We start from the raw sequence: 19,467 nt of genomic DNA, 5'->3' as shown, positions 1-19,467 counted from the left end.
ATGGCACCGGACCAGAATATCTTCGGGACCGCCTCCTGCCGCACGAATCCCAGCGACCGGTTAGGTCCCACAGAGTTGGCCTTCTCCGGGTCCCGTCGACTAAACAATGTCGTCTGGCGGGACCCAGGGGAAGAGCCTTCTCTGTGGGGGCCCCGACCCTCTGGAACCAGCTCCCCCCTGAGATTAGGATTGCCCCCACCCTCCCTGCCTTTCGTAAACTCCTTAAGACCCACCTTTGCCGTCAGGCATGGGGAACTAAAACACCTCCCCCTTGCCCATGTTGTTTTGTTGATTGATTGACTGTGTGCCTGTTTTTTATATATACTGTTTTTATGAGATTATTAATTTAAATTGTAACTAGATGGCTGGGCATTGGATTTGGTATTATGTACTGTACTGTTTTTTATTATTGTTGTGAGCCGCCCCGAGTTTGCGGAGAGGGGCGGCATATAAATCCAATAAACCTAAACCAAACCTAAACCATATCTATTTATTTATTTCCACATTAAGATTAGAACAGGGTAGCAAATGTAGAATGGTAGAAGTCAGTTATGCTGTTGTCAACATAATCTTGATGATTCAGAATACATCAGTTATAGTTGGCTTTTGTAAATAATGAACAAACCAGAAAATCACAAAACAGTCTTAAAACAAACACAGACTGGCAGGGAATCTAAAAGATCATGGTGCAGTCCTTAGTCACAAAATTGGGAAAACTTTGGCATTTCCACATACTGCTAGACTTGATCACTCATCAATTATAGCCAAGATCACTGATGATCAGAGATCTGAGTTGGAATCCAAAGAACCAGATTCTTAACACTGTCTTAACATCCCCAGTAAAAGAGAAACATGCTAGGGAAAAACGAAAAAGAGGAAAAACTTGACACTTCAGTCAATAGATAATTTTAGTCAGGTGGCTTGATGAATGGTCAGATCATCGTATTCATGTAAATTGCTATTCCATTCATTTCAAACATTCAAAGTAGAATAATAGACAAGCAACATGACCAGCTAATTATTGTAATATACACTCCAGCACATTTTAATTAACTTTTTTTCCCTTCAATACTAGCACTACAGTGCACTAAACCAATCGGTTCCATGCTGTTAGTTAATAGAATTTTTCAAACGGTTTTTTTCCCCTTTCTGCAACAGAAAAAAGAAACAATTACCCAACTATACCTGAAAATTATTTTGTAATTACTAAAGATGTTCAAAAGCAAAAGGTAGCATTTGGAAATTAAGTCAATGTCTATTTAATAAGCAGTTACAGTGGCTAATTTGACTGAATGGTTTAGAGCTTAGCAGAAATCTCAGGGAGCCACCAAAATAACAATTTCACCTCATCTTGTGAGGGAACTGATCCAAAATCTTGTTAACTTGCCAATGTAGCAGTAAGAGCAAGCAAAAGGGTGAAGGCAAAAAGAAAGAAAAAGAACAGCAAACATATATTTATTTATTTATTTGTTTGTTTGTTTAGTTACAGTAATACCCCGGTTATTGCGTCCCCGACCATTGCGAACAGGGTAATTTGCGATTTTTCAACCCGGAAGTCAAAACACCATCTGCGCATGTGTGCCCTTTTTTTCTATGGGCACGCATACGTAGATGGCGCCCGGCAAATCAGCTGCTGGGCGGCTTCCCTGGGTCTTCCCCCTCTTGCTGGCGGGAGGGCGAGCAGCGGGCATCAGCAAGGAGTTTCCCCACCGCCCACGCAAACTCCTCGCTGCCGCCCGCCCTTCGCCCGCCCACGCCGTTCATTCTCGCCGCTTTCGAGCTGAGTCCTGAAGCGAATTCGCTCCGGGACTCAGCTCAAAAGCGGCGACAGCCAGCGCGGAGAAGCCGTTCGCTGGCGCTGGCTGTCGGCGCTTTTGAGCTGAGTCCCAGAGCGAATTCGCTCCGGGACTCAGCTCGAAAGCGGCGACAGCCAGCGCGGAGAAGCCGTTCGCTGGCGCTGGCTGTCGGCGCTTTGGAGCTGAGTCCCGGAGCGAATTCGCTCCGGGACTCAGCTCAAAAGCGGCGACAGCCAGCGTGGAGAAGCCGTTCACTGGCGCTGGCTGTCAGCGCTTTGGAGCTGAGTCCCGGAGCGAATTCGCTCCAGGACTCAGCTCCAAAGCGCCGACAGCCAGCGCGGAGAAGCCGTTCGCTGGCGCTGGCTGTCGGCGCTTTTGAGCTGAGTCCTGGAGCGAATTCGCTCCGGGACTCAGCTCGAAAGCGCCGACAGCCAGCGCGGCGCGGCTGTTTTAAAATGTCGCCGCCGGCATGGGGGGCTTGCCAGCACCACCCGGACCCCCAACCCGGGTTTGGGGGGCTGCTAGGAAGCCCCCCATGCCGGCGGCGACATTTTAAAACAGCTGCCCCGCCCCCAATCTTTGGCTCCTCACTAGCGCTGCGGGAGTAAAAACACCATCTGCACATGCGCAGATGGTGTTTTTACTTCCGCAGCGCTACTTCGCGAAAACCCACTCGTTGCGGGGGGTCCTGGAACGGAACCCTCGCAACAAGCAGGGGATCACTGTATTTAGTTTAATACACAATACTATACAATGAAGCTTATAGAGATATAGTGGAGAAGATATAGTAGAGAAGTCTATGGAGAGGGACGGCATACAAAAATAAATAAATAAATAAATAAATAAATAAATAAATAAATAAATAAATAAATAAATGATATAGGAGAGACAATAGGACAGGGGACGGAAGGCACTCTAGTGCGCTTATGTACGCCCCTTACTATGTACGCCCCTTTTCCCAGTGAAAATTGAAAACAACGAAAATGCATAGTAATTTGAGAAAACAACTCCTTAATTCTTTAATCTATAAACCTTAAATGTATGAATGTATGTATGTATTCATGCATGCATGTATGTGTGCACATACGTACGGACGTACATGTGACATATCATATTATACATAAATACAGAGATGGGATTTAGCCAGTTCACACCAGTTTGGGGAGACTAGTTATTAACTTTTTGCCCAGTTTGGAGAACCAGTTTATCCCACCCAGGGGTGGGTTCTAACTTACCTTCATGCCAGTTCCATTCCTCCTGCACTATTTGGCCATGCCTTGTGGGTGCACTCACATGCAATACCGAATCTTTTTTTATAAAAAAAAACATATTAAAATATGAACCATTACTGTACATTTTGTGAGAAACTGAAAAGTTGATCTGGGCTTTGATGATTAAATAAGGGACTATGGAAATAATGTAGACTAATGCTAATCTTAGAGTAAGAGCTTGATATATATATATATATATATATATATATATATATATATATGTATGTATGTATGTATGTATGTATGTATGTATATATATATATATATATATATATATATATATATATATATATACTTATAATAATATATATTTTACTTAAAGTAACGTATTTGTTTTTGTCTCAAGTCTTTTCTAATTTTCATAAATAAAACTAAAAATTTCTCTAACAATGCAATAAAAACATCACCCCTCAGTGAGAAATCACTGGGAAACTTATATAGTTAGCCATCTACCAAACCAAACTCTTGGCAGTGTATATAATAAAAACACAATAAACAAAAAAAAGTATTTTTTTTTCAAGAAAGTATTTCATTTTCAGACTTTTTTCAGCCGAATGATCATCAACCTGAGAATAGATTATTTTATTTTTTTTAGGTACTAAGGCTGACCTTAGTATGGTTCAACTAATGCTCTTAAGATGCTATTAAAATTACTCCTAGGCCCCTCAGTGTGATTCTGGTTAGGCTAACTTTTTTACTTAAGAGGTTTTGTCATTTCTGACACTGTCTTCCTCTCTTCATGTTCTCAAAGGTCTGCTTCCCAGCAGAAAAATTAAAGGTTCACCTTTAAACAAGAAGCCATTTCCCACAAGAAGAGATTAGCGGTTGATACGAGCTTAATCTAAGATTGATAACCTGTCTTTATTTCCAGTTTTTACCAGAATCTTTACAAATTGCAGAAGATGGAAAGGAACATATTTTGACAATTCTAAGTACCGTTCCTATTACATGTTTGGCCCAGGATGACATCTGTAAAATTACTTTACAGTTAAGCACTCAGATTTCTGGTAAGTACCTTATGTCAGGTAGCATATAACCTGCCACATTTTTCCTGAAGTCATCATACCTGTAATGAATCTAGAAGCTGAAGGTGGTAAAATACTTCAGAAGTAAAATAGGTTTCATAGCTGCTGTGGCCTACCAGCTGTCAGATGAGGAGGAAGTTGCGGAGGAAGTTGGGCCAGTCGTCGAGTGTGGGGAAGGCTCTGATGGATGCTCTGTGTCAGAAGTAGAGATAGAGCCAGGGCCTTTCAACATTTCCCAGATGCCTTCAGCATCAGAGAGAAGTGGGGAAGAAGAACAGCTGGGGCCTGTTACAGATGTGTGTATGTGCAGAGATGTCAGGAGAGGAATAAATGGAAGCAAAAGGGGAGTAGTGTTGTGGGAAACAACCATTTGAATGTATTTTTAGATTTGCTCATCGGGATTCCTGTTTATTTATTTATTTATTTTGTCCAATACACAATGAGGGTTTTAGTGGGTATATATCTATATACACATAGTAAAATACATGATGAAGGTTATAAAGGAGATGCTCACAGTAAAATATATCTAAGAAATAATAGAAAAGAAGATATAGTAATAGAACACATCAATGAAAGAATAGAAGAGATATAGGAATAGAAGAAAGGTATAGGAGATATAGAAGAGCAAAAGGACAGGGGACGGAAGGCACTCTAGTGACTTTGATATACAGTGTTCCCTCGATTTTCGCGGGTTCGAACTTTGTGAATAGCCTATACCACGGTTTTTCAAAAAATATTAATTAAAAATTACTTTGCGGTTTTTTTCCTATACCATGGGTTTTTCCCACCCGATGATGTCATATGTAATCGCCAAACTAATAATTTTTGCAAATAAATAACAAAAAAAAATTTATTGTAAATAAATAATTATGTTTAAAAATATCAGGATCACTAAGTGTCATATTCAATGGTGAGTACCAGTAATAATGGTGAGTAAATGGTTGTTAAGGGAATGGGAAATGGTAATTTAGGGGTTTAAAGTGTTAAGGGAAGGCTTGTGATACTGTCCATAGCCAAAACTGGTGTATTTACTTCCGCATCTCTACTTCGCGGAAATTTGACTTTCGCGGGCGGTCTTGGAACGCATCCCCCGCAGAAATCGAGGGAACACTGTACAGCTTTGTACCTGTAAATCAAACCCTAACCCTAACCTAGCCTGGCAATTATCCAAGAACTGATAAGATCTGTATTTCAGTTAATCCTTGGAAGGATTATTGCCTGGACTTTTCTGTGGGTGAATACTATGAATTCACAGTAATTAAACGAAGAGGGTTTTTTTCAGGACAAGGAGTTTGTTTCTTGATTCTGCTAAGGCTGTGTCTTATATAATACCAAAAAGATGAGGGGGAAAAATACATCATGCATTGAGTGATTTGGTACATTAAGCAATTTATTCATTTTTATTAACATTAGAAGATAATGTTCATGACAGCTAATATAGAACCTTTATGTTAGGGTTTATAGATGGTGTGGTTTAAATGTACATTAAAATAGAAAAATATGGGTTCAAAAATCTCAATGTAATAGTACTTTATGTTAGTTTAGCTAGGAAAAAATAACTTCTTTCCATACTTTGTTATCAATCATTAAATATATATACACACAATGATGTGCTGCCAGTTGCTGGCGCTAACGATGCGCTCCATGCATGTACGCTTAGACACAATTCGGTTGCTGCACATATGCAGCAATCAAAATCTCACACGAGCGTTCTCGCATGTGTGAGATTTGGGGAATTTTCACCTTTTTTTTGCTTCTGCACATGTGCAGAAGCAAAGAAATAGCAGAAACCACCCAAATATCATGCACGAGAGCATCCTCGTGTGAGATTTTGGCAATTTTCACCATGTTTTTGCTTCTGCATATGCACAGAAGCAAAAAAATATATACAAAAATTGCAGGTATCTTGCCAGTTGCGCGCATGCACAGCCACTGATCTACTGGAGCTGCACACCTGGGCACAGCCGACCTACGAGAGCCATGCACCTGGGCACACCGGGTGCTGCCCGCCACTGCATACACACGCAAACAAGCATACCTATGTAGATTTTTGTTTTAGAATTCAGATCTTAAATGTATGGCTCAGATTCATTTTCCTTAATTACTACGTATAATTTAACAAATATTAAGCATAGATTTAAGAACTCACACCATTTGTCCTTGGTGACTATGTCTGAAGATAACTTACCTTGTATCTTGATTTGCATCTTTTTGCCTTTTAACACTGGCAAGAAGTAAAATATGTTTCCAATCTCAGAGACTGGAAAGAGAGAGGTGGAAGACGTTTTCATTCTTTTTGCTCTAAGAGTGTGGCAACTGAAGAATCCAGTGTTTCCTGGGACCTCTACCCAGTGGATGGAGTTAAAAGCCATGGATGCAGAATGATGGCATATAGCCCTAGATATATTCTTTACACAGGAAGCCATGTGATCCTATTTTAAAATGTTAATGTTTTCATCTGTTGAAATGTTTTATTATTTTACTTGGTAAACTGAATCCTTGGGAGCTCTATTTGGCATGGGGTTAGACTTAAATATTTTTAAATAGAGAAACTAACGTTGCTGAGATACATATTTGGTCTTTATTATTATTTCTTTTCCTGCATAGTAGTCTGTTTCTGTTTAAAAATCAGCAAGAATTATTTTTAATCACACAGAAAAGACCATCCAACATCATTTCTCTAACAAAAATTAAAACGAGTAAATTTTCGACAGCATTATAAATTTATCCAATATGTTTTTGTGCTTTTTAAAGATAACTTGTTAGACAGGACATCGAACATAGCTCTTTCAACATGCCATGTGGATCTGGAACAAAGGCCCTGCAGAGAAGGCAGCTGTGCAAGAGCAACATTTGCTGTAAGGGCTGTGAATGACTTTGTAGAAAATGGAAACTTTATCAGTTATATCACAGCCAAGCCAGTTGAGCCAAATAAATCTCTGTGGCATGATTATAAGCCCATGGATGTCAAGGTAGGTTAAAGCAACAGCCAAGAGGTTTTTACATCCTGTTGTAAAACAAACAAAAAACAAAAAAACCCACCGAGCACTCCTTCCCCGTTATTTTTATTTATGTTTACCTTTATTATTCTTTTGCTCTTTGCAAATTTGGAAACTAATCAATCTTTTAAAAGATTAATAAACCAATCCTAACAGAGATTTTTGAAATGTACTGAATAAGCCCAGAAGTCAACTTCTTCATCATTAGAAAAAAAAGCACCATTTTTGAGAAAGAAATAATTCATACATGAGGGTTGGATTTCAGTAATTTATATCTGCTTCAATTTTGTTCAGCTTGAATTGGATCGAGTTGCAAATACTTCACATGCTTCAATCATCAAACCAATTCATTTGGTTCTGAAAAATGGAACTTTAGAACTGTTCCATATTTTTAAATATATCAAAGTAAAGTCTTTCTTGTATCTGAATAAAATTCAGAAGAAACCCAGCAGAATAACTAATTATAGTTGAAAATAATTAGGTCTGCTAGTTGTCTTTACTGCTGTGTTATGCAGAATGTTTCATGACTGTAACGCAAACCAAACAATTTTGTTATCCATCAGGGATAACATCCATCAGGGATTTTATTTGTTTTAGCCAGGAATAAAGAATATGTTTTAATGAATCATCATATAAAATAACCTGAGCAGAACTCTTCATCTTAATGAATGCACAAATCAATATTTAGGATGTCATTTATACAGAATTCTGTTTGTTTTTTATCACCAGCCATCCCATCCTTATCTTTCAAAATCTGCTCAAGAAAGTCATCCAGATCTTTCAGGAGAAAAGGGAAATATTCCTTATAGGGATTGTATTCAATTCTACCTGTAAATGGAAAGCTTTGAAAGGAGTTCTTACTCATCCCCAGATTCCATCTTAATTGAGATTACATATGTGCATGCAGACACACATACACACACAAAATACATACAATACTATTGTCTTCAGAGGTAAGCAGTGTTATCCAGAATGCAAAATAGGAATAGAGTGGAGTGGAGTGGAATGGAACGGAACGGAACGGAGTGGAGTGGAATGGAATGGAATGGAATAGAATAGAATAGAATAGAATAGAATAGAATTCTTTATTGCCCAAGTGTGATTGGACACAATACCGCCGGTGGTCTTCATCCCCCGGCACATTTTGCAGGAGGCCCGGGGACACGGAGACAGGCAAAGCCGCCATATTGGACATGCGGCCAAGATCTCGCAAGGCTTCACGAGATCTCGGCCGAAAATCTCGGTCAGGGTGGCCTGACCGATTATGAGTTCGGGCGGAGCCTGCCAGCCCTATAAAAGGGGTTAGCCGGTGGGACCTCCCACATGCAAGTGCATGGCAAGGTCTCAGGTGAGGAAGTGGTCCCTCACCTGGATTAGCATGGAGCTACGCCCATAAGTTGCCCCGGAAGTTTATTCTACGTCATTTTCCGCCCCGGAAGCAATTGTTTGACCCTGCGGGTCCTTGTTAGGGTTACAGTTAATTATGCTAATTGCTAATTTATTTAAATAAATTATGCAAATTTATTTTAATAAAAATGACCCAGTTTTAAATCCAGCTCTTGTGTCCGTGTCGTTACTCCGCCTCTCCTGCAAAAAGACAAATCCTTTGTGTGTCCAATCATACTTGGCCAATAAAGAATTCTATTCTATTCTATTCTATTCTGTTCTATTCTATTCTACTCTACTCTACTCTACTCTACTCTACTCTACTCCACTCTACTCTACTCTCTTATTTTGCATTCTGGATAACACTACTTACCTCAGAAGACAACAGTATTATATGTATTTTTAGTAAGAATTGTAAGGTAAGAAATTAAAGACATGAGAGAAAAAAAGAAGGGAAATACACCTAAATATTGGGATCTCATTAATTGGGATCTCATTAATTCTATAATAACTTCCCCCAACCATAATTTTTGGAGCTCCCATTACTTTTGACTCCTTCATTCTCCTCCATCTCCTTCTCTTTCCCAAACCTCCTCAAATTATGCATTTATATATCCAATTCCTAGACCATCTAACTGCAAAAGCAATTCACAAGTTTTTTGTGATTTCACAAAATTAAAAACTGGAGAAAAACAATCAGTTTGAGGTAACAATGTAAAAAAACATCTCTAATATTTTCCTGGGCCTGGAATCTTTATCCCAAGGCCTGCTGGAAATGCCATGTTTTTACAGCTGACTTAAAGGTTAGTATGGTGAAGTCCAAAGCAATCTCCAGGTTGATGCTGTTCTAGAAGGAAAGTACAGCATTATATTCCCCATCGCTACTTCTTAAAAGCAAATTCCAAAAATAAATAATTGAAATTCTAATAATAACCACTATCTAGGATATATGTTAAATCTGATTTGAACTCACCTATAACAAATTCAAACCCAAATATGATGAGTCAATATGGTGAATCCTATAATCAAAGACCGTATGAATTCCATTTCTTATTTTAATTAGGTCACAGTTCAAGACCTCCCGACAGGTTACTGCTACTCTTTCACAGATCCACACATAATCACATTTGATGGATGGTGAGTATTTTTTCAAGAAATTGTGTAGATTCTCTATAGTAGCTGATTTTTATTTTAAATCAATTTAATTTTTTGATATATGAATATTCCTTTTCCCAGTATTTTGCAGAATCCAAAGAACCCCCCCCCCAAAAAAAAAAAATGCTAGTAAAAGCCAAAGAGAAACTAGTCAATAAATTATTTTGAAACTAAAATATTTTTAAAATAAAAATCATATTAGCAATGTGTATGGAATTTAGTTCAAAATGATAGAAATAAAAGCATGTTTTTTTCCATAGCTCAGAATGAATTTGAATTTACTTTGGGTGCTTTTGTCTCATCCTTGCTAACAGAGCAATCCATAGGATTAACAATGTAGTAAACAAAAATGTAAAGAATATTTATTTCAAAACATTTCATTAATTTACAACTAAGTAAATTGGTTGAGAGAGATTTACAACTAAGTAACATTGCAACCACCTAAAGAAATAATACTTCTCTGTCTCAATTATTCTTTGTACAATCATGAAATCTTATTGGTCATGTGCAAAGACAGTTCATAATAACACCCATCAATAACAGTTGAGTATAAGCGTAGAAGCTAGTAGAATGAGATATGGCCCTAAGTAACAACCAAATCAGTTCATTCTGGGAGGATGAAGCTCATTTGTAGGGTCAAGATGAGTATATCACTGTCATATGGTAGCCCTTTAGGTTTGAAGAAGGCACACTATTGTGAAGTTCATCTCTGGATACGTTTGCAGTTCTTTGTTTGCAGTAACTGTGGATGGTATTCTGCGGCAACATTCAGAGTTTGCTGTCACTTTTTGGCAGCACCTATCTTCAAACCTTATGAAAACTTCATAATAAAGGGGAATAGATGAATGTCTAGATAAATAGGATTCTGTTGAAGGTATATTTTTTTCCTATGAAATATTCACTCAGCAATTGTAGATCTTAAAAAGGCTGGTTATTATTCACCAAAGATATTTGAGCATTGATTTTGCTTTCAAGAGTATTAAGCCATAAAACACCCAAGTTATAGCTAAAATATATTTAATAAGATATAGAGGGGGAGATACTCTATATTCCCATTTACTTTTGTCAAATGTTTATCTACCTTGCCCATGTCTGCTGTCATAACAGCCAGTCTAGACACCTATGAGCAGCTCATACGAATTCTTATGCATTCCTAGTTAACAACTTCAGTGTGGTGTTTCAGGTTACTTATAGTGATGAAAAGGTGTTTTTCCTTGTTAAGTGTTTATTTTCTGTCTCCTCTGAAGTCAGCTACTATATTGGATTAATTAAAGAATCTTGTTATTAAAAGTAAAAGTGTGCAAATCAATCAAACAGAGTATGCCATTCTGTAACTTTTTCCTTGATTTTGATTTCTTAGGCATTACAATAACTACTTGGTTGGAACTTTTGTCTTGTACAAGAGCCTTAGCCGTCTGTTTGAGGTGCATGTACGTCAGTGGGACTGTGCCAGCCACCATATTGCCATCGCCTGTATTTGTGGTGTTGTTGCACTGGAAGATAATGATATTGTTGTTGTTGACATGTGCAACAGGCAATTTCTGGAAACCAAGCCTCAGGTGGTAATTCAAAACATCAGAGCCTCATCACAACAAAATGTCAAAATCATGAAGTCCTATGGAGGAAAAAAAATCACTGTATGTATATCACCTTTATTTACTATAATATTACTGATGGAGAACAAAATGTGTAAATGGAAATTAAAGAATGGTGTGACTTTTAAAACATCATACTGATATAGTTCTAGTATTCTTTGTTTAGCTGATCAATCACTCACTATTAGGCATCCTAAAAAATGCAAACTGAAGTTAATTCTGAACACCAATGATGTATTATAGACTTGAATATTACTATTAGGGTCAATAGACTGGTTTGAATTGTTTCATCATTCAAAAATGAATGGAATAATATAAAGCCATCCCATGTTTCACTTCGGTAGTCATAAATGGGAGAACTAGACTAGAAAAAGAAATCCAAACATTTGGATATACATTGGGATACTACTATTACTGTATAAACATTTTTCAACCAAGAGATCTGAATCTTATGAGTATAATCTGCAGAGCTTTAATTACTGGCGGATGGTTAAAAAAAAGGCAGGAAAGATGCCTTTGTTATTTTCACTTTTAGTAGAGAAAGATGTCAACATTCCATGGAATGCACTCACCCAGGCAAATAGATTCCACAAAGAACAATTAATTGGATACATCATATTGGCACAGTTGGTGAAAACCAACTCTGAAAGTTCCTATGGTTTTCACCTAATTAAAAGTGAAAGTTTTTCCGTTTCCCCAAGTAATCAGTCACATGATCCAATAGAAGTGCTGGCCAGTTGTTTGGTTACTTATAAAGCGTGTGGTGCATGGTTTTTAAATGATGGGTTTTTTAGATGTTTTTAATATTAAATTTGTGTACATTGTAACATTGTTATTATTGTTGTTGTGAACCGCCCTGAGTTTTCAGAGAGGGGCGGCATACAAATCTAATAAATTATTATTATTATTATTATTGTTATTATTATTATTATTATTATTATTATTACCATTACCATTACCATTACCATTACCATTACCATTACCATTACCATTACCATTACTATTACTATTACTATTACTATTACTACTACTATACTCCTCCTCTCCCAGCCACCTGTTGGAATGATCTTGGTTCTCATAGGAAAACTTTTTGTTTTGATTGCAAAACCACAGCCAACTATTTTCCTCCCACTCCAATCTAGTGGCAACTCTGAAGCCACAAAGATGGCCCCAGCCAGGTTTGCTTCAGAGTTGATAAAATAATTATTTAGTTATTTAGTGGGGGTATTGTTTTTTATTCTTTATATTGACCAGAGTCACTGAAAATGACTGTGTGGCTATATATATTCTCTAAGTAAATAAATTCAGGTGGAAAATAAATACAATAATGATGATGATCACGATAACGATAACGATAGCGATAACGATAGCGATAGCGATAATGATAATGATAACGATAACAATAACAATAACAATAACAATAACAATAACAACAACTGCTTGGCAGGAAACTACATTACTTCAGACAAATGGTTATCCAACAACTTTTTTAAAACATCCAGTATTGGAGCATTCACAACTTCTGGAGGCAAGCCATTCCACTGATCAATTGTTCTGTCATGAAATTTCTCCTTAGTTCTAAGTTGCTTCTCTCCTTATTTAGTTTCCAAATGGTTCCATTCACAGATTTCTCTGTTTTTCCAGATCTTGTTCCAGTCAGGAGCTTTTGTTCGAGTTGATCTTAATGACTGGGGAATGAGTTTGACAGTAAGGGCAGCAAGTAGTGACTTTAACAGAACCAGAGGTTTATGTGGTACATTTGACAGAAATAGTCAAAATGACTTCCACAGGGTTGATGGGAGCTCTTTACTTTCTCACCAGAATAGTACAACAGAGGAGAATTTCATAGAAGCTTGGAGGTAAGATTTAAGTGGCAAAGGTTACACTAAAAAATGAGCCACCATTATAAAAACATTCAATATAAACTCCGTAATGTGCTTTTGCAGTGATGTGCTCAAGAGCTCTGTCCTACCTTGACAAAAGTACTAGCAAAGACCTTCAGACTATATCACTAAAAATGTGTTTTGAACCTTCAGTATAAACTTTGGAAATATGATGGAAGATGTCTATCCTATTTTATACCTCTTTCAGCTTAGCACTTTACCAAGCACACTTAATGTTTTTGAAGTAGACTACCAAATTTATCTGAGGGCTTAATATCTTATTGGAGTCTTTATTATGTCTTTAAATAATTCTCTCTGCCACCCCCCAACATAATTCTGCTACAGAATTTACAGAATTCAGAATTGTTTTAAATCATATCAAACAATTAGTGAGTTTATTTAACCCTCATCACTGTCATACTATTGACTAAGGCTGCATTACTATTGCTATTAATTTTTCTCATCATTCCTATCACTCATCTCCTCCCACATGACTGTATGATAAGGTGACCAGATGTCCTTCTTTTGGTGGGACAGTCCTGCTTTTCAGCAATTTGTCCTGATTTTTTAAAAATGGGACATCTGGTCACCTTAGGAATGGACCAAGTTGAGTTGGGCAGCTTCTCCTTCTCCTGATCGCGAAGTCAGCCAATCTGCAAAGTGAAGAAGTTTTATACCTGAACATGGGAAAAGGCAATACAATAAAGTTCTTCCCTCTGTACTCGGCCACAGCACTTTTGGTGACCGGCAAAGGAAGACCCCAAAGGACAAAACCCAGTGAGTGGGATTTTTTGAGAGGAGGGAGGCAGCCAGGGCCTTAAAGAGACAGGAACAGGGAGGTGGAGACTTGCAGCAACGAGGCGCGCTGGGTCAAATGGGTTAAAAGAAGGTGTCGAGAAGTGAAAGGCAAAAGGTGACTGGGATGAAACTGTGGGGAAACCACAGGGCGAAGTGAAAGCCGAGTTGGGAGGGAAGTGTGGTGGGGAAGGCGGCTTAGTTGAGCCTGTGGAGCTTTCACACTTACGCAGGAAGGGGGAAGGGTCAGGGCAATCTGATGGCCAATTGTTTGGCTGTGAGGAGGTGGCTCCGGGCTCCACTGGTGACTGAACATGTTGCCCCTCAGTAGAAGAGCACAGCCAAGAGATGTAGGGCGCAGAAGACCACAAGCAGGTAGCAAGCCTTCTGAAGCAAAGCGCTGGGCAGCTCCATTCTGGAGAGCAAACTTTTTTTTACTCAGGCAAGATATTTTTACACACTCACACAAAAAGGTCATCTGTTTCCCCCACCCGCCAATGGTGTCCATCTTTACTGAGGTTATAATCTGGTCATTTTATTGTATGGCTAACTTGTTGTTTGTATACTTACGATTTATATTAATATTGATTGTTTCCTGATTGCTTATATTGATTGTTTCTTGATTGCTTACAAACATTAAGTGTTATGCTTCATGATTTTGACAAATGTATCTTTTCTTTCATATACACTGATAAGCATATGCACTAATGATAAATTCATTGTGTGTCCAATCACACTTGGCCAATAAATTATTCTATTCTATTCTATTTATCATGGCACACTTACACATGATTAATTATTGTGTTTATTAAAACTTTTAAAGGATTTGCTTGTCACTGTTGGATCATTAAAGTTGTTTCAGCATGAACTATATTCTTAATAATATTTACTCAATAGCTCATTCCTGTATTTAAAAAATACTTGAGAAAATGTTATCATAAATCATAAATCATGAAGTATCCAGTATCAGACATATTTATCAATACATATTTTCCTGTGATTGATCGACATAGATAAATTTTTGCTTCCAGTATTTGTGCATTGTCCTCTATCATATTTTCATCACTTTCTGGATATCTGCCTGTCTAAAAATCAAGGAATCTATGATTCCAGCATTCTTCAATTTATATCCCTCCTTCGGTCTCCAGTTACCAAAATTAGGTATCAATATTTACTAGTCTGAATAAGAATGCAAAATGGTGCCCATCAAATTAAGTATGTGTTTTCTTTTCTGAATTCCTTTTGGTTTCATTGGTCTGTCAATACTTTTTGTTTGAGTCACTAATATTCTCATCCAGATAACTTGCAAGTAGTGCAAGTAGCAAATAGGAACCTTGTAGGTCATCTAGTCCTGCTCAAGCAGGAGTCCCGACACCATTTTAAACAAATGGCAGTCTAATCTCTCTTTGAAAGTCTCAAATGTTGGAGTTCTCACAACCTCAGCAGGCAAGCTGTTCCACTGGTTGATGGCTCTCACTGTCAGAAAGTTTCTCCTTATTTCCAGGTTGAATCTGTCTTTGGTCAACTTCCATCCATTATTCCTCATCTGGCCTTCTGGTACCTTAGAACACAGCTTGTCCCACTCCTCTCTGTGGCAGCCCCTTAAATATTGGAACACTGCTATCATGTCACCCCTGGTCCTTCTTTTTGCCAGACTGGCTAAGCTCAGTTCATGCAACTGCTTTTCATATGCTTTAGTTTCCAGCCCCCTTATCATCCTGGTTGCTTTCTTCTACACTTACTCCAGAGTTTCAGTGTCTTTTTTGTAGCGTGTTGACCAAAACTGGATGCAGTACTCTAAGTTTGGTCTAACTAAGGCTTTATAGAGTGATATTAGTACCTCCTTAGTCCTATATTTTATCTCTCTGTTAATGCAATTTTGGATTGCGTTGGCTTTTTTGGCTGCCACTGCACATTGCTGTCTCATATTTAATTGGTTGTCCATCAAGATCCCCCTCACAGTCACTGCTATTGAGTGTGGTTTTGTCCAGTATATCTTTGTTTTTTCTTTGGTGTTGTTGGATTTTATTTTTTTCTGCATTGAATTTCATTTTATTTGATTGGGCCCAATACTCCATATTTCTGATACTGTAAAATATGCAGAACAGCCTCTCCTCATAATGTTAACATATAATCCATAACTTGTAGGAGTCCCTGACAGTTCTGAATCCCTACAGCCCATTTGCTGATTTAGCAAGTTGTCAGAAGAATTATTTGGGGTTCCACCTCAAGGGTTGCATAAGAACAAATCAAAAGATTTGTTCTTATGCAAGATTCTTTCTCAAGATCCAGACATCCTATGAGGGAAGGAGATTTATTTATTCCCAAAAGAAAAGTGGTTTGCCTGTGGGGATAGCTAAAGAGAAAATGAGGTACAAAGGGGCCATTTTATAGGGGAGCTTGTCCTTGATGTGGAACTTGAAGGGTGTGAGTATGTGTGTGTGTGCTGGTTCTACAGTGTGACATTTGAGGGCCATGGGCAGTGAAAGTCTACCAATTTTTTTACTACCACACTGTGGGCGTGGCTTATGCAGGATGCCCTGCATTTTCTTTCAATATCTTTCAGTGCAAATTGGGTGCTGTGGGGTGGAGCTCCATTTTTGCTACCCCACTGCATTCTACCCCATCCGGGCAGCAGCCCACCCCTGGCAATGGGCATGTGTAGGTATGTGTCATTGGTTATCTTTATTCTGGTGGTGAACGTATCGTTCTGCTGAGAGACAGTTTTAATTAACTTTATCTGTGTTTACAGACCTTTTTCTTTATATATGAAGTAAGTCTAGGTAACCTATTTGGGGTTCAACAAAGTTTAAGGAAAAGTTTTTCTCCAGTTTGATATTTCTATTTGATCGATTTATTTTCTGTTTGACTCTTAATTATATAGTAGAGATGGGATTCTCATTCCATTGTGGATTCTGTTAATATTTAAGGGAAGATAGAGACAGTATAAGGAATCAATCCTCAACACAGGCTCCTGGCTTTTAAATTCCTATATAGTGAGACACATTCATGAGGCCTTTGAAGTAAGTAAGGGGCTATTTTTAATATCCCAAAAATTACACTAAAATATTCTTTTTAAAAACTTGTAAAACCATATATTTTTTAATTTTTATATATATCAAGGTGGCAAAAAATCTTAATATTCCTTCCTCCTTCTATTTGCCCCACAAATCTGCTTGAAAGTTTGAAAGCACCCTCATTTGGGGGGAAGTACTCCTATACCTTGTTTTGCTCCTTCCAGAACATGTTGTTTATCTTTGCAAAACTCTGTATATTTCTTATAATGATAGTTGCTTTTGTAAGGGAGGGGGAAAAACACCTGCCCAGAGACAAAGTTATCAGATATTCAGAACTCTACAGTATCATCTTATATCAATATCATCTATGATGTTTTTTTCTATTCAGATTTTTAAAAAACATTCAGCAACAGTTACTTTTCCAGATGAATTTTACAACCCTGTTGACAAATTTTAACATTTTCACTTTTCCAGCATAGATTTGTGTACGAAAATCATTGTAGAGGAATGTATATTTTTGCCTCTTAGTCACTGGAGTATGCATCAGCATTTCCAAGATCATTAATCTGAACTATTACCTGTACCCAGCTAGAGAAAATACCTGTCAAATGAAGCTGCTAAACTGATAAATTTGCCACCTGTGGGTCAATAGGAAGTGGTGTGTGAGGATGATAATGCACCTGAACTGTCAACTGCCAAGATATCAGAAATACACCGAAAAAGCAGCAGTGTAGATTATTGCTATGTACGGTATACAATTTGACACTATTTGCACTTGGCTGTTAAAAATAAAATAAACAAAAGACTTGATTATTCTGTTGATCAGCAGTTCAAAAGAGATTGCATTCAGTCCCTCAAAAAGAGTTCCATTTTGCTTGAACAAATTCTCTCCTTTCCTTTTTTTTCCTTCAAGCATCTAATATGGGTTTCACCTTTTTTCAGAAACACAAATTCTAAGCAGTTTTAAATGCTAAATTTCTTTGTTGCAAATTATTAATCTATGGATATATCAATTCCAGCAAATAATTTACAATGGTATACACAACTGCTGTATAAAATGATAATCTCACTCATAACATTCTATTCCTAGGTAGCGGTAAATGTTTCTTTCCAAGGGCACAAAGAAAATATCTGCTGTGAACTCCAAATAGGCATCAGGAAGGGCACCTGTCTAGTTAATTCTCAGTTCCATCCAATCACCCCGACTCTGCCCCAAATAGAGACTATAGAGTCATAAAAGGGTTTTTTAAAAACAAAAAATAATTGTCAATCCAAATTTATATTATGAGAAAATCTGCCTGAAATGTCATCTATGTGAGAAAAAAGCCATGGCCTCTGGAACTAAGGTTTTCATCACTGCCACTTGCATTTCTGAAAAGACCAATGGTTGCAATGGAAACTTCCATCAGTCTTTGGAATACTGTACCTCTTGATTGGTAAAAATAATTTGCTTGGCAGATTAGAGGCTGTGCAAATCAGTGAAAGGTTCCTAGCCATTAAAAATAATATTCTCTTGTTGCTAGTGTTAGGGCTAGGGTTTACAGTTGCTCTCATAAGTTTACATTTCCTGGCAGAATTTATGATTTTGGGGGACATTTTCAGAGAACATTTATGATAACACAAAAAACTTCCTGTGACTCATGGTTAGTGTTTACCTGAAGCCATTTATTATCAATCAACTGTGTTTACTCTTTTACAATCATAATGACAACAGAAATTACCAAAATGACCCTGATCAAAAGCTTACATATCCTGGTGATTTTGGCCTGATAACCTGTACACAGGTTGGTACAAAGGGGTGTGAATGGCTATTAAAGGTAACCATCCTCACCTGTGATCTGTTTGCAGATAATCAATGTGTGTGTATAAAAGGCCAGTGACTTTCTGGCCTCCTGGCAGACCCTTGCATCCTTCATCCAGTGCTGCACTGACCTGTCTGGAGTCATGGGGTAAGCAAAAGAAATATCAAAGGATTTGCAGGAAAACGGTATACAACAGGAAAGGGATATAAAAAGATATCCAAAGAATTGAGAATGTCAATCAGCAATGTTCACACTCTAATCAAGAAGTGGAAAATGAAGGGTTCTGTTGAAATCAAACCACGGTCAGGTAAACAAACTAAACTTTTAGCCGCAATTGCCAGGAAAATTGCTCAGGATTCAAAGAAATTATATAGTAGAGATAGGATTCTCAGTATAAATAAATAAATAAAAAACTGGGATATGTAAACTTGTGATCAGGGTAACTTGGGTAGTTTCTGTTGTCATTATGATTGAAAAAGAGTAAACGGAGTTGATTGATAATACAGTAAATGGCTTCAGCCAAACACTAACCATGAGTGACAGAAAGGTTTTTGTGTTATCATTCATATTCTCTGAAACATGGCCAGGAAATAATAAATTCTGCTAGTAAACCTATAAGTCATAAGTATATAATAAAAACTGTACAATAAGAACTGTATATTCTTATTGCTTGTAGTTCAGTATATTGTTATATGTTGTGGTTGGCTCTGGCCCAGCTCCTGCCCCTGGGAATATGGAGGTGG

General features: G+C 37.7%; 1 protein-coding gene across 1 annotated transcript in view; it reads left to right on the top strand.

The window, feature by feature from the left end:
- Nucleotides 1-19,467, top strand: part of VWDE (von Willebrand factor D and EGF domains) — a 332,452-nt gene that overhangs the window by 107,225 nt on the left and 205,760 nt on the right. The window contains exons 7-11 of the mRNA XM_070753903.1: nt 3,939-4,074; nt 6,847-7,064; nt 9,541-9,614; nt 10,993-11,269; nt 12,872-13,086. Of these exons, the coding sequence (XP_070610004.1) occupies nt 3,939-4,074; nt 6,847-7,064; nt 9,541-9,614; nt 10,993-11,269; nt 12,872-13,086 (920 nt within the window). The remainder of the gene's footprint in view (nt 1-3,938; nt 4,075-6,846; nt 7,065-9,540; nt 9,615-10,992; nt 11,270-12,871; nt 13,087-19,467) is intronic.

This window comes from Erythrolamprus reginae, chromosome 1, assembly GCF_031021105.1.
Source record: "Erythrolamprus reginae isolate rEryReg1 chromosome 1, rEryReg1.hap1, whole genome shotgun sequence".
NCBI classification, from domain to species: domain Eukaryota; kingdom Metazoa; phylum Chordata; class Lepidosauria; order Squamata; family Dipsadidae; genus Erythrolamprus; species Erythrolamprus reginae.
The sequence above is the reverse complement of the archived record's forward strand: the minus strand, read 5'-3'. Positions and strand labels throughout refer to the sequence as shown.